Source organism: Symphalangus syndactylus, chromosome 1 (assembly GCF_028878055.3).
Source record: "Symphalangus syndactylus isolate Jambi chromosome 1, NHGRI_mSymSyn1-v2.1_pri, whole genome shotgun sequence".
In the NCBI taxonomy this organism is placed as follows: Eukaryota; Metazoa; Chordata; class Mammalia; order Primates; family Hylobatidae; genus Symphalangus; species Symphalangus syndactylus.
Genome location: NC_072423.2, coordinates 66461214 through 66476968, shown reverse-complemented (window position 1 = coordinate 66476968; position 15755 = coordinate 66461214). Strand labels below are relative to the sequence as shown.

Below are 15755 nucleotides of genomic sequence, written 5' to 3'. Positions count from 1 at the left end.
AGAGGGGGGTGTGGGGACCTGGTGGCTGATAGCCAGCATTTGCTGCCAGTGCATTTACTGTCAGGAAAAAAATGGGGACTTTACACATATGTCTTACAAATCCTTTCTTTTTTATTTCAAGCCTGTCTGGAAGTTACTTGTGGACATGGTGAGTAGAATCGTTAATATTACAATTGTTTCTGTAAATGAAATGGATTTTATGGATGACATGCCTTTTGATGATCAGTAAATATATTCAGGACTATCTGTTGATCACTATAGTGATGATAAAGCAAAAAGCCAATAAAATATGACGTTCCTTTTCTGATATCTGACGTAACGGATGGCTGTGCTCATGCAGGCAGGGTGGCACGAGGGGAAGCAGTGAGGGGGTCCTGCCTCCCCCACCGTGCATCTGTAAGACACGGTGCCAGTTCTCTGGGTCTCCGTTGCCTGACTATGAGAAGAGGATCATCCTAACTTTTCTAGGAACCTCACAAAATTAAAGATCAATGAGAAAAGCACCTCATAAACTCTGAAAAGCCAGATGTTATAATATTATGAAGATACTATCCAGGCCAGGCATGGTGGCTCAAGCTTGTAATCCCAGCACTTTGGAAGGCTGGAGGATGGCTTGAGCCCAGGAGTTTCAGGTTGCAGTGAGCTATAATTGCACCACTGCACTCAGGTGACAGAGCAAGACCCTGTCTCAAAAAAAGAAAAAAGAAAAGATACTATCCAGTCACTTTGACACCAAGAGTAAGATCAGGCCGTTGTAGCCTCTACTGTACAATTCCAGCAGGGAAGGAGCTCAACACTGAATTCCAAAGCTATGACTTGACTGTTTTCTTTCTCCTTGACCTTTTCATAGCAGGGGTGAGCAACTGGATGCTGAGGAGGAAAAAACTGGCCAAATTAAAGGGGAATGAGCTTCAGACCCCATGCAGAGCTGGCTGTGAGTCCGGGTTTCACTGCTCACCAGCTGCATGACCTTGAGCATGTGACTCCCCCACTCTGAGCTGCGGTGGCCTCAGTGCGACACCTGGGTGGTGGTTAAAAACCTCGTGATCCACAAATGAAGGCCCTTGTTATTAGTTGGCAAAAAATTAAGGAAAAACAAAGAACACCATGGCGTTGAAGAGTGTTGGGCGGGAGACTGCTCCTCCTCTGGAGGAAGGTGAAGACAGGAGGCTGTCACATCGTCTCTGACATGGAGAGTGGCTTTGGGGCCATCCATAGGAGAAGGACACAGAGCTCTTGAGCCCCCTTCTAGACTCAAGGTCGGCCTTTTACAGGGGTGGAGGAGGTAGCCACCAAAAGGGAATGATTTGCAGGCCACCAGAAATGTGCCTGAGGTCCCACCTGTGGACCCTCCATTTTTGGATCCTGTTCACTTTCAATGCCAGTACTCTTTTCTTTTTTCTTTTTTTTTTTTTTTTTAGATGGAGTTTCCTTCTTGTTGCCCAGGCTACAGTGCAGTGGCATGATCTCAGCTCACTGCAACTGATTGAAGCAATTCTCCTGTCTCAGCCTCCTGAGTAGCTGGGATTACAGGCACCCGCCACCATGCCCAGCGCCCAGCTAATTTTTTTGTATTTTTAGTGAAGACGGGGTTTCACCATGTTGGTCAGGCTGAGCTCGAACTCCTGACCTCAGGTGATCTACCCATCTCAGCCTCCCAAAGTGCTGGGATTACAGGTGTGAGCCACCGAGCCTGGCCCAGAACTCTTAGAAGTAGAATCTCAGGGTCGAAAGAGCTTTCAGGATTTTCTACAGTTATGGTAGAGTATTATTGGTCACTATAAGATGTTAGTGGGAATGGAACTACTGGCTGTTTTCCAACTGACTGTTCCGTCAGGGTGGGGAGAGGTCTCAGCACGAGGGCCCCGCCGAGATGTTGGTGGGTGGTCAGCCAAGTGGGCAGCTCGCTCCCGGTTCACCCACTGTGTTCCTGTCAGTGAAGCAAACGTCCCCATTTGGCAGGAGAAGAAGCTGCCGAAGGTCACACTGCTAGTGAGCGGTGGCCCAGGGGTAGGACAGCCTTCTTTCCTCTGCAGTTCACTGCTCCAGGACCATCTCCAGCCTCGTAGCTCACCGTGGACAGCCCTGCGGTGTGGCGCTGATGTACAGAGTGATGCCAGGGGTTCATCTCCCCGCTGAGCTCCTGCTGAGTGTTTGCCTGGGGCCAGACCCTCCTTCTGGGAAGTCATGTTAGCTGGAAAGAACAGGGTGGGGGCGGGTGGCAGGGGATCAGAGCATGAGCGTCTAAGGGCTTCGTCAGGGGCAGTGAGGAGCCTCTAAAGGACGCTACACTTAGGAATGACAGAGTCAAACAATTTAACAAAGCCCTAAAGGTTCCTGCCAGGAAAGAATGAGCCCCATGTATCACCATAAGCAACTTCTTAGAAACATAACCCACCTCTGTCATCCTAGCACTTTGGGAGGCCAAGGAGGGAGGATTGCTTGAAGCCAGGAGCTCAAAATCAACCTGGTCAACATAGTGAGACCCCATCTCTACAAAAATAAAAGTAAATTAGCCGGGCATAGTGGCACACACCTGGAGTCCCAGCTACTCAGGAGGCTGAGGCAGGAGGATCACATAAGCCGGGGAGACTGAGGCTGCAGTGAGCTATGATGGCATCACTGCACTCCAGCCTGGGCAACAGAGTGAGACCTTGTCTCTAAAAAAAAATAATAAATTTTAAAAAACAAAATATAATCCACCTTAGAATTGATTCAGGCCTCTTCCCTTCCTGTCACATTGCCAGGATCCCAGGACGCTGGTATCCTGCATAGATTTCCGGTACATCACCGACGTCCTGACTGAGGAGGATGCCCTAGGTGAGTTTGGAAGCTTTCTGGGATACACGATGTGCACACACAGTAGTGGCATGCTTTGTTTCCTAAAAGAGTGAGTGGTGCTTTTCATTTCTTCCAGAAATACTGCAGAAAGGTCAAGTTGGTAAAAAAGAAAGAGGTGGGTTGTAAGAAAATTTTCTTCATTGTTTTTGCTAACATTGTCCTCTTTTGAGTGCCCCTGTCCTTTTGGGGTACACATTGTCCTCCCAAATGCCCTGTGCTGAGCAGCTAGGCCCTCAAATCAACATTCAAGTCTGCATAGTGAAGCCTCCTGGGTATGACCTCTGACTGCAGAGTTTGCTTTAGCCACTGCTGAAAGGAAGTTTGGCTTTAGGCTTACACTGTAGGGAGGGCCCTTGGGGAGCAGGGCAGTCCGTGAGAGTATCCTGATCGCCTGGGTTTGACATCCTAGTAATTTGTGGCTGGGTGTGTGTGAAGGGCTAGGTGTGTGTGAAGGGCTGGGTGTGTGTGAAGGGCTGGGTCAGGAGAACAGCTGGACTCTCCAGGGTAAGCAGCTTAGCTACAGGCACTTCCAATTCCGAAGGGCCCTGGAAAGTGCAAAATGTTGACGGCACTGTGTTTTCACAGAGAAGCAAATGCTGGCACAAGGCTACCCTGCTTACACGACATCGTGTGCCTGGCTGGGGTACTCAGATGACACGTTGAAGCAGGTGGGCATTTTAACCTGGCTTTGTAGAGAGCTGAATGGGGAGAAACCAACCTGTTTTTCCTTCTGTCCTCATACCACTACTCTCAGTACCTCACTTCTGACACCAGATGTTATGGTTTTCCTTCTCACGCCAACCAGTTCTACACTTCTCTGTGGACACCAACTGGGTGTCCTGCTATTTTACTCAATTCTGACAGCACACACCTGGAACTAGCCTCAGACCCCACAGGTTAAGGGCTCAGTCTTACAGGACTGCCCCATGGCAGATGCCAATCACAAATCCATGTTGTCACCTGTGCTTCTGACTGGCTTTGCCTCCGATTAGAGGTTCCCACAAACCCCGCTTTGAGTTCAATCATTTGATGGAATGGCTCACGGAATTCGGGGAAACACTACTTATGCTTACTCATTTATTATAAAGGATGCAACTTAAGAACAGCCAAACTGAAGAGACACATAGGGCAAGGTGTGAGGAGGGAGTACAGAGCTTCCATGTCCCCTCCAGGTGAGCCACATTCCCAGTACCTCCACGTGTTCACCAACCTGGAAGCTCTCTGAACCCTGTTGCTTGGGGGTTTTATGGAGGCTTCAGTATTTAGGTGTGATTCAGTATTTGGCCATTGGCCATCAATTCAACCTTCAGCCCCCTCGCCTCCCCAGATATCTGGGAATAGGCTAAAGTTTCCAACCCCACAATCATGCCTTTCAGGTCTTTCTGGTCCCCAGCCCCATCCTGAAGCTACACAGGGGACCTCAGCAGGGCTCTCTCATTCACATGCAAAAGACACTCCTATCGCTCAGGAGATGCCAAGGGTTTTAGGGGCTGTGTGCTAGGAAATAGGGGGTCAGCAATGGGGGCAGAGACCAAATATATATTCCCTTATGTCACATGGGCTTTCGATTCCAGCCTCTCTGGGAGAAATTTAATACTTTCCTGTTCACCTTTCTAAATCATTTTGGCTGAAGGCGGTGGCTCACGCCTGTAATCCTAGCATTTTGGGAGGCTGAGGTGGGTGGATCACCTGAGGTCAGAAGTTCGAAACCAGCCTGGCCTACATGGTGAAACTCCATCTGTACTAAAAATACAAAAAATTATGTGGGCGTGGTAATGTGTATCTATAGTCCCAGCTACTCAGGAGGCTGAGGCAGGAGAATCACTTGAACCCAGGAGGCAGGGGTTGCAGTGAGCCGAGATCACTCCACTGCACTCCAACCTGGGTGACAGAGCAAGAGTCCGTCTCAAAAAACAACAAAAAAAATTATTTTGGATCCAAGGCCTCATTCTGAAAGTACACAAGCAAATGCAAAGCCATTCACCTTGTGGACCACAGGACTCTGTGACTTAGTGAGTCACCTTGGGCTCTGGAAGGTGACAGCCTAGGGTATGATTCCTGGGCAGCACCAGTGGCAGACCCACTGCAAGATTGAGAAGTAATGCCTATTTCATGGGGTGGTTTTGAGGATTCAGATACATGCTGTAAGTTGTGTCATGCTCAGGGCACCATGGCTGGCACATGGCATGCAGTCGGCACATGGTTGATTTATTACTGTTTCTCCTTACACTGTGGCCACTTCTAGAGAGAGTAGAGAGAGAGGCTGGTTTCTGCATGTTACTCTTATATCCACTCATTCTATGGATGCCACAGAATATTCTAGCTTTAAAAAGAGAGAGATCAATGCTATATTCCCCTTCCGGGAAGGTTGTGACCATTAAAAAATGGTTCCCATAGAGATGAGGAAAGAAAGTCACCCTACAAGTAAAAAGTTATCTCTGTCAGCCAAGCTGTTTCTGCTGTTCATTTCAACAACACATGGGTGTTACTCTGGTCTATGTTATAATGGTAATGCTTGTGAAATGGATCAGCAATGATTGACGTCCTGGTCAGACCAAGGGGCTCTCTCCAGTGTGTGACCCTGTGCTCCTTTCCCACAGCTCTGTGCCCAGGCACTGAAGGATGGCTGGACCAGGTGAGTATGATGATGGACCTGACTTTCCCAGTTGGGAGACTCAGGCAGTCTGTCCTGGCAGGGAGCCAAGAAGTAAAAGGCACCCATGGGCTAGGATCACTCTGGCTCATAGGGTTGCATAAGAGAAGTTTCCCCTTAGGCCAGGCTCTTTCTCTAAAGGCAGGATGTGAGTGCTCATTAGAATTATAGGCCATCAGAGTTGAAAGAGGCTTGGGAGATTGTTTATTTCAGGCACTAACCTAGAATAGAAATCCAGTCTTTACCGTCAGTAACAGCATTGATTCAGTTTCTGCATGAACATCTGCAGAGGCAGCGAGCTTAACTTGGTGAGGCACTTTCCATTCTTTGAGGGCTTTGAGTATTAGGTGGGTCTTTTTTCTTCTCTTTTTTTTTTTTTGAGATGAAGTTTCACTCTGGTCACCCAGGCTGGAGTGCAGTGGCGCAATCTCAGCTCACTGCAACCTCCACCTCCCGGGTTCAAGCCATTCTCCTGCCTCAGCCTCCCTAGTAGGTGGGATTACAGACACCCGCCACCACACCTGGCTAATTTTTGTATTTTTAATAGAGACAGGGTTTCGCTATGTTCATCAGGCTGGTCCTGAACTCCTGACCTCAGGTGATCCGCCTGCCTCAGCCTCCCAAAGTGCTGTGATTACAGGCGTGAGCCACCGCACCCAGCCAGGTGGGTCTTTAATATCAGGAACCCTTTGCTTCCATGTAATTTCCAGCCAGAGGCCCCAGTTCCCAAGAGCCAGGCTGTTCCTCTTCCAGTTGAGTGGCCTCCTCTCCCTCCAGGCCACCTCCTTTCCACACTGCTCATCTGCACTTCTCCCTTCTAACTCTCGCCTGTGCAGGTAAAGACCTCTGGCCATCCTAAGACCTTCTCTGGATGAATCTCGATGGTTGATGACCCTGCGTCCTGACACAGGGCAGGATGCAGAGGGACCATCATCTCTTTTGGCCCAGTCACTGTGTGTCCCTCAACACAGCTCACGGTGGCACTTTTTGCCTGTGACATGTCACCAGGCTTCCTATCTGACTTGCAGCCACTCTGGTCTCTGAGCCTCCTGCTACTCAGTGTGTCCTGTGGAGCAGGAGCTCCAGCATCACCTGGGAGCTTGTGAGAAATGCAGCCTGGGCCTCTCCCCAGACCTGCTGCGTGGGAATCTGCATTGGAACAAGATCCCCGAGTGATTCCTATGCGCTCTTAAGTTGGAGAGGCACTGAATTCTTGTTAATGCCTCAGCTAAATAAAGGCTTGAGGAGTGAGAACTTGCAGGAGGCAGCATGAAGCCGCGGAAAGAGGTGTTGGCATCTGATAGAACTGAAATCACATCTTGCCTTTTCCCCTCATCCCCTGCAAGTACTTGCTGTGTGATCATGGGTCAATTACTCAACCTCTCTGAACTTCATTTTCTCTCAGTAGAAATAATATGAGCTTTGGTCCTCCTCAAAGTTGCCATATCTCAGAAGGACCAGCACAGGGCAGGATTCAGAGCAGCTGCTGTAAGTGCTGGCTGTTTGCCCTCCCTCTACATACCCGGGGGAGGCTGCAGCAATGTATCTGGTGAGTCAGAGAAGGCTGTGGGGAGATTTAAAGGGTCTCTTCCCAGCACAGGAAGCCTGGCACCCAGAGCCTAAGGCCAGCCACCCTCTCTGAAGCATCACAGATCATGTAGGTGAAACCCCCAGCTGGTACAGAAGAGAACGGCAGGTGCCTGAGAATGTACGGCACTCTGCAAGCTGGGGCTCTTTGCAAAGCAGCAGGAGGACCTCAGCCAAGGAGGCGCACAAGGAGGATAGGCTGGTGTTCAAAGGGGCAGATGCTGGCCTCCCCGTGGTGGTATCCCCTCCTCCCCCTGCCAGTGCCCACAATGAGGCCAGCAACACACTCTTCTGACAGCACAGTCATAGAGTGTGGACATAGAGGCCCATGTCTCAAGAGAACAGCTGGACATCCACAGAGATTAAGGAGCTCGCTACTAGTGTCTGGATGTGGTGTAAAGGAGACCTCTGCACGGAGGCTCCAGCCGCACTCTGCTATTGCCTAGTTACCTGATCTCATCACTTTCCCTCCCGGAACCTCAGGCCCCTGCACTGCAGGGGACAGACCATCCCTCTGGCCTTCCTCTCACTGAGTTAATTCAAGACAAAGCTCTCCTTTGTAAACCAGACCCTTTCCATTCAGTCTATCACGGTGTGGCTCACTCGGCACCCCTTGTCAGCCCCGCTCTCCTCTTCAGTTCTCACTGTGGCTTTTTTGCTCTTAATTCCTTTCCATGGCCCGGCAAAAACGGAGTTAATTGTATTAAAGACCTGACTTCCCTGTCTAGCTTCTTAACTCCAGGTCAGCAGATAATTGAGAGTCATTGCCCTGATACTGAATGAAGAGATAAAGTTCACAGGTTTATTTCAAGTGACTTATCTGAAGATGAGGAAAGAGCAAGATGTTACTAGAAAACATGGTCTGTGAATTGTTGACACAGACGGTCGCTTCTGCAGAAACTCCAGGTGCCCTTGCCAAGTCCAGGTACAGGTCTAAACTAGCAAACCAAATGCATTTTCTAGGTTTAAAGTAAAGGTGGGTGCTGATCTCCAGGATGACGTGCGAAGATGCCAAATCATCCGAGACATGATTGGACCAGAGAAGACTTTGGTAAATATCCTCTCACACCACTGAGAAGCAGCAGCCTTTGTCCAGGGCTAAATACAACTCTTCGAGATTAAAAACATTGGGAATTTAAAAAGTTAATTGTCAGAGGAAGTACACTTCTATAGTCTTGCAGTAGGTGAGCTCAAACAAAAATAAGCAAAGGGACTAATAGTTTTACATTTTTTAATTCTGCAGAACTAGTTAAGTAAGTTTGGGGTTAAGGATCCTTTCTTGCTAACACAGATGCACCTGAGCAAACAGTTTTCCCATTGATGCTGTGGTGTGTCAATCATTTAATCTCCCCTCCTAACTCCTCAGGTAGGAGGGTGTCAGGGGGCCATTACTGAAGAAATGTTGGAACTTCAGCTGAGATAAATGTAAGGATCAGTCATTTCTGATTTGTATTTTTATAAACCAGTTCTTATGTGTAAAATATTTTCATAAAAGAAAGTCACAGTAAGATGTTTTTATGAGGCTTCAGAGGCTTTTTTGCGTAAGTTAAAATAGAAATTTTGAATTCTTGACCCAGGATCACTATTTATACATGAATTAATGCTGCTTTTTTTAATGAGGTCACCTTTATCCAAATAACTTATGATAAAAATTGATTCTGGGCTGGCCAGACACTGTGGCTCATGCCTGTAATCCTAGCACTTTGGGATGCCTAGGTGAGTGGATTGCCGGAGCTCAGGAGTACGAGATCAGCCTGGGCAACATGGAAAAACCCCATCTGTACCAAAAAATACAAGAAAAAAAATTGATTCTGGGCCGAACACGGTGGCTCATGCCTATAATCCTAACACTTTGGGAGGCTGAAGCGGGTGGATCACTTGAGGCCAGGAGTTAGAGACCAGCCCGGCCTACATAGTGAGACTCCATCTCTAGAAGAAAGAAGAAAAAAAATTAACCAGGTGTGGTGGTGCATGACTGTGATCCCTCCTACTTTGGAAGATGAGGCAATAGGATCACTGAGCTCAGGAGTTGGAGGCTGCAGTGAGCTACAGTAATACCACTGCACTCCAGCATGGGCAACATAGTGAGATCTAGCCTCTTTTTAAAAAAAAAAAAAAAATTCATTCTGAACATACTGTCCTCTGGTTTTCATAGTGTCCCAGGAGGGAGCTCTTATCACTTAGCACATTCTATAGAGATGTCCATTTCTCCAAGCACGATAAGATCAGGGACGAGGGGCTGTCCCTTAAGCTGGGCACAGCCAGCACCTGGCTTCCAAGAAGGATAGTGGTACACAGAGAGCCAGGGCCTAGGAGGGAGAGGACTGGACTTGAACTCACCATTCACTAGACTTATTGTTCTTAAGCAAGTTACTTAATTTCTGTGCATGACAGTTTTCTTATTTGTAAAATGGGTTAATAGGAATTGCCTCATGGTGTTATTATTATTATTTTTTGAGATAGGGTCTCACTCAGTCACCCAGGCTAGAGTGCAGCAGCATGATCACAGCTCACTGCAGGCTTGACCTCCCCTGACTCAGGAGATCCTCCCACCTCAGCCCCCTGAGTAGCTGGGACTACAAGTGAGAGCCACCACACCCAGCTGATTTTTGTATTTTTTGTAGAGACAGGGTTTTGCTGTGTTGCCCAGCCTGGTCTTGAACTCCTGGGCTCAAGAAATCCACAGGCTCGGCCAGGCGCAGTGGCTCACGCCTGTAATCCCAGCACTTTGGGAGGCCGAGGGGGGCGGATCACGAGGTCAGGAGATCGAGACCATCCTGGCTAACATGGTGAAACCCCGTCTCTACTAAAAATACAAAAAAAATTGCCGGGCATGGTGGCGGGCTCCTGTAGTCCCAGCTACTCGGGAAGCTGAGGCAGGAGAATGGCGTGAACCTGGGAGGCGGAGGTTGCAGTGAGCCGAGATCGCGCCACTGCACTCCAGCCTGGGCGACAGAGCAAGACTCTGTCTCAAAAAAAAAAAAGGAAAAAAAAAGAAAAAGAGGCCGGGCGCGGTGGCTCACGCTTGTAATCCCAGCACTTTGGGAGGCCGAGGCGGGCGGATCACGAGGTCAGGAGATCGAGACCATCCTGGCTAACATGGTGAAACCCCGTCTCTACTAAAAATACAAAAAAAATTAGCCGGGCGTTGTGGCGGGCGCCTGTAGTCCCAGCTACTCGGAGAGGCTGAGGCAGGAGAATGGCGTGAACCCAGGAGGCGGAGCTTGCAGTGAGCCGAGATCGCGCCACTGCACTCCAGCCTGGGCGACAGAGCGAGACTCCGTCTCAAAAAAAAAAAAAAAAAAAAAAAAAAAAGAAAAAGAAAAGAAATCCACGGGCTTCAGCCTCCCAAAGTGTTGAGATTACAGGCATGAGCCACCATGCCTGGCCAGTTATTATAAATATTAAATGGAGCAAAATCCATAAAGTGCCTAGTGGAGTAGGTGTGCCATTAGGGGAGAGTTAAGGCTATTTATTATTGTGCCAGACACACAGGGGGCAATAGTCAATAAATGACTATTGAACAAACTTAATGTTGATTGTGCGTGATTCAGAATGTGACAAAATAGTTTCTACAAACAGAACCAACACTGCAAGACACATGTATTAGGGTGGCATCTAAATGGAGACTGGACCAGAGCCCAGGGCCAGCGAGCACTTCTCATGGCCCAGCCCAGGGCACTGCTGGACATCCCAGCGGCTCCTCCAGCAATTCACAGCTCCTCCTAAAGACTGTACCTGGAGCCAGAGTCCCCGTCTCAGCGGCTGCTCTCTGGCTTTTTTTGTTAGGGCCGTGTGCTAGGCCTCAACAGAGGTGTTAGGGGGTCTGACTCAGCTGTTGGTGGCACTGAGTGACAGCATTTCCCCCCTGGGAGCCACAGCCCTGTAGCGAGGTTGGCTCAGGGCAGACCTCCCTGTGAAGAGTCTCTTTTTGCAGATGATGGATGCCAACCAGCGCTGGGATGTGCCTGAGGCGGTGGAGTGGATGTCCAAGCTGGCCAAGTTCAAGCCATTGTGGATTGAAGAGCCAACTTCCCCTGATGACATTCTGGGGCACGCCACCATTTCCAAGGTAGGAAAATGGCTGCTGTTGCTGCTGCTGCTGCTGCTGTGGCAGCTTATTTTTTCGTTTAATTTTCCAGAGTGCTGGGGACAGATCCTAAAATTTCTTCACTTGTTCCCTCTTGCATTTCCTGATGAAGTAGCTGAAATAATTGTAATGTGTGACAAATACAGGGGTTACAGACCTGACCTTCCTTTATCTACTTCAGCTTATACTTTGCCCTTATTTCTGTTTGTTTTAGATAAAGTAAGCTACTAAAAGTTGAAGGGCTACCAGCAATTTGAAGGTTAATAGACATGGTTCCTATGCTTTGTAAATATAGAAATGTGACAGCATTTTTTTTGTTGTTTTTTGGTGGTTTTTGTTTTGTTTTGTTTTGTTTTGTTTTTTGTTTTGTTTTGTTTTGTTTTCGAGATAGAGTCTTACTCTGTCGTCCAGGCTGGAGTGCAATGGCACGATCTCGGCTCACTGCAACCTCTGCCTCCCAGGTTCGAGCAATTCTTCTGCCTCAGCCTCCTGAGTAGCTGGGACTACAGATGTGTGCCACCACGCCTGGCTACCTTTTTTTTTTTTTTTTTTTGGTATTTTTAGTAGAGATGAAGTTTCGCCACATTGGCCAGGCCTGTCTCGAACTCCTGACCTCAGACCATCTGCCCGCCTTGGCCTCCCAAAGTGCTGGGATTACAGGAGTGAGCCATTGTGCCCGGCCTTGTGTTTTCATCTGATAATTTTTTTTCTCCTACACGTTAACTGGTTTGGCACAGTCATGTGCCACATAACAATGTTTCAGTCAGTGAAAGACTGCATATATAATGGCGCAGTATATGTAATCCCATAAGGTTATAATGGAGCTGAAAAACTCATTGCCTAGTGACGTTGTAGAGATTGTAATGTACAACGCATTACCTTTCCTATGTTTAAGCATGTTTAGGTACTGGCCATTGTGTTCCAATTGCCTGCAGCGTTCAGTACAGTAGCATGCTGTACAGATTTGTAGCCTGGGAGCAATAGGCCATGCCATATAGCCTAGGGTGTGTAGTAGTCTCTACCATCTAGGGTCATGGAAGTACACTCTATGGTGTTCACACAATGATGAAACCGCCTAACGGCACATTTCTCAGAGGGTATCCTTGTCATTCAGTTGACACGACTGTACATTCATGTGGCTTATAGCCACATCCTGCCTGCCTAGGAACATTTTTTCCTGAGGTGACTTTGCATAGCTATACACTCCCCATTCTATGTTGATCTTACACCTTTAACTCTGATGGTGCAGTCTTGGTTCCAGTTCTAGGAGGGACACCTTCATGCATCCCACATAAATTCACGGGTCATACTGGAGGTGCGGAGTCGGGGGCTCAGGGACCAGTTCTCTGTTTCTCTCAGCAAATCAGCACATGATCTACATTATGTGGGATGCTCTGCCAAAGCCTGGGTTTCAGAAATACCCTCCCCTTCCACGTTGCAGCCTCGCTGGAGAGAAAAGCTGAGATACGTGAAACAAAGACTGGAGGATACTGGGCCAGGGCACTGAATGCCGAGCACAGTAGAAAAGTTCATTGAGGGCCGGGCGCGGTGGCTCACGCTTGTAATCCCAGCACTTTGGGAGGCCGAGGCGGGCGGATCACGAGGTCAGGAGATCGAGACCATGGTGAAACCCTGTCTCTACTAAATGTATAAAAAAAAAAAATAAGCCGGGCGCGGTGGCGGGCGCCTGTAGTCCCAGCTACTCGGAGAGGCTGAGGCAGGAGAATGGCCTGAACCCGGGAGGCGGAGCTTGCAGTGAGCCGAGACTGCGCCACTGCACTCCAGCCTGGGCGACAGAGCAAGACTCCGTCTCAAAAAAAAAAAAAAAAAAAAAAAGAAAAGTTCATTGAGGAGAACGTTGGGTGTGGGCTGGGACGAGGGGGATGGCCAGAGCTGACTCCATAAGGAAAGCTAAGCCTCAGGTGAGGGAAGGGTGAGCAGCAGCCATGGAGCGACCACAGCCTTCGTTATTTAAACAGAGCCCAAATTTTCCGAGGAATCATTCCACAATAGGAATCTCAGGTGACGAGCTCCTGGGAAACAAGACTTTTCACCTTGGGTCCCACTTGCTTTTTCCTCCTTAGGGCTCTTTCAAGTTGGCTGTGCCCTGCTGAATGCCAGCTGGCCTAGCACCAACCTGATCTCTGCCCACCTGAGCATCTCCCAGGAAGCTCCTCTGGGCTTTAACCCTCCCAGGTTTTGCTTACATGAGGGAGGCCATCCCCTTAGGAGTATCTGAGAAAGGAGCAGCTGCAGAGCCTGCAGGTCCAGGCGGGGGCAGTGGAGCTGCCCCAGGGAGCTCAGGGCACACACCAGGGAGCTGTCAGACAGGCTGCCACATGGGGCTGGATGTGTCCACTCAGAGGATGCAGCCAGTCAGAGTGAGCCACTGCAGCTTCTCCGATGAAAGAACGGCATAGTGGCCAGGCGTGGTGGCTCACACCTGTAACCCCAGCGCTTTGGGAGGCCGAGGTGGGTGGATCACCTGAGGTCAGGAGTTCAAGACCAGCCTGGCCAACATGGTGAAACCCCGTCTCCACTAAAAATAAAAAAATTAGCTGGTCTCGATCTCCTGACCTCGTGATCCGCCCACCTATAGTCCCAGCTACTCGGAGAGGCTGAGTCAGGAGAATGGTGTGAACCCAGGAGGCGGAGCTTGCAGTGAGCCGAGATCGCACCACTGCACTCCAGCCTGGGTGACAGAGCGAGACTCCACCTAAAAAAAAAAAAATTAGCAGGGCGTGGTGGTGTGTGCCTGTAATCCCAGCTACTCAGGAGGCTGAGGCAGGAGAATGGCTTGAGCCTGGGAAGTGGAGGTTACGGTGAGCCAAGATTGCACCATTGCACTCCAGCCTGGGGGACAGAGCAATACTCCGTCTCAAAAAAAAAAAAAAAAAAAAAAGTACAGCATAGTGACAGCTGAAGCACAGGTAATGTAACTGGTGGCTACGTGTAGAGTCCATTGAGACAGAGGGTGTGTGGGAGGTGAGGAACGGGCAGAGAGAAACCCAGGCAGGGACAGGAGTGAGAGGGCTTTTCCAGGAATCTGGGAGAGAAAAAGGGAGAGGGCAGCTTGAATAGAGCAGATTCAGGAAATATTGAAAAGGAAGAAAAACATTTGGCCCCAGTCTGCCATATATGCTTAAAATGGTAGAACAAATAAGTCAAATGGCCTTTCCTCCTCCCCCTTCCTCCGTTTCTCCCTTTCTCTTCTCTTTTGAGATAAATAACCAAGAGTACTTAAATTAGAAATTTTAAGAAGCATAAAATGTTGGCTTGAAAAGGTGCCTTAGAGACCATCTGCTCAAACTAAGACCTTCTGCAGATGAGGAGGCCGAGGCTTTGGGTGGCACAGGCAGGGCTAACCCAAGGCCACACATCCCGTGAGATGCAGGGCCAGCACCGGAATCAGGGATACTTGGCTGCTGAGTGAAGGGATTTTTCTGCTGAGAAGTTGGCTTAGTCTGATTATTCAGATGCCTCCTCTGGCTCTGGAATCAGTGGAGCTCCAACCCAGTCTCTACCACTTTCTAGCTTTGTGATCCGGGAACAGTTCAAACCCAGCACACCTGTTTTCTCATCGTCTATAAAATGGGGATAACGATGGCTCCTCTCCCATTGGATTGAGACCAGGAATCATTTAAGTCAGTGTTTTGCACAGCACCTGACAGGTACTTAGAGCTCCAAAAATGTTAGCTCTTGGTGTGATTGCTGTTATCCTAAACAAAGGGAAGGGAAACCAGGGAGAAACCAAGGATGCCTGTGCAGAGTAGCTATGGAGTCGCAGTCACAGTAGAGGATGGATGGGAGCGCCCAGAGTCCAGGTGGCAGGTGAGTGAGGTAGTGTTCAGGGGCCAGGTGAGAGGACAGAGAGCAGCAGGGCTGTGTTCAGGTGCAGAGTCCAGTACCTCACCAGGTGAGGAGTCTACCAGGTGAGCAACGGTCTCAGCCTAACCTGCAGATTGAGGTCTAAGGCCACTCACTGAGCTGGAAGGAAGAGGATTTTTTTGTTTTTTTCACGTATTTTTCCTGCCTTAAGGAAGAGGATTTTGGAATTAACAAAGACATGAGGCCAGGTGCAGTGGCTCACACCTGTAATCCCAACACTTTGGGAGGCCGAGGCGGGAGGATCATCTGAGGTCAGGAGTTTGAGACCAGCCTGGCCAACATGGCAAAACCCCAACTCTATTAAAAATACAAAAATTAGCCAGCATGGTGGCGTGCACCTCTAATCCCAGCTACTTGGGAGGCTGAGGCACGAGAATCGCTTCAGCCTGGGGGGTGGAGGTTGCGGTGAGCCAAGATCACGCCACTGCACTCCAGCTTGGGTGACAGAGCAAGACTCGGTCTCAAAAAAAAAAAAAAAAAAAAAAAAGATATGAGAGGGTTCTAGAAGGAGATTTCTCAGGGAGGCAAGAAGAAGGGAATTGACGGAGTGATGACCCACAGGAAGGAGTTGGCCAAAGGTTGGACCCTGTGAGTCCACAATGAGCCACTCCAGATGGCCCTGTCCTTATGCCATTGCGCAGGCTGGAGAGGGAGGTGCTGTCCACGTTGGGAGGAGCGTAGCTGCAGCATGGGCCA

At 49.1% G+C, this 15755-nt stretch overlaps 1 protein-coding gene across 8 annotated transcripts in view; it reads left to right on the top strand.

The window, feature by feature from the left end:
- The window catches only part of ENOSF1 (enolase superfamily member 1), a 39415-nt gene that overhangs the window by 18579 nt on the left and 5081 nt on the right, over positions 1 to 15755 (top strand). For 6 of the 8 annotated variants that reach the window (XM_055236828.2, XM_055236809.2, XM_055236818.2 and 3 more), the window contains 7 exons: positions 122 to 148; positions 2748 to 2820; positions 2918 to 2956; positions 3427 to 3509; positions 5442 to 5476; positions 8045 to 8132; positions 11019 to 11153. In XM_055236828.2, coding sequence (XP_055092803.2) covers positions 122 to 148; positions 2748 to 2820; positions 2918 to 2956; positions 3427 to 3509; positions 5442 to 5476; positions 8045 to 8132; positions 11019 to 11153 — 480 coding nt within the window. The remainder of the gene's footprint in view (positions 1 to 121; positions 149 to 2747; positions 2821 to 2917; positions 2957 to 3426; positions 3510 to 5441; positions 5477 to 8044; positions 8133 to 11018; positions 11154 to 15755) is intronic. The other 2 variants (XM_063640738.1, XM_063640745.1) reach the window with 2 other exon arrangements.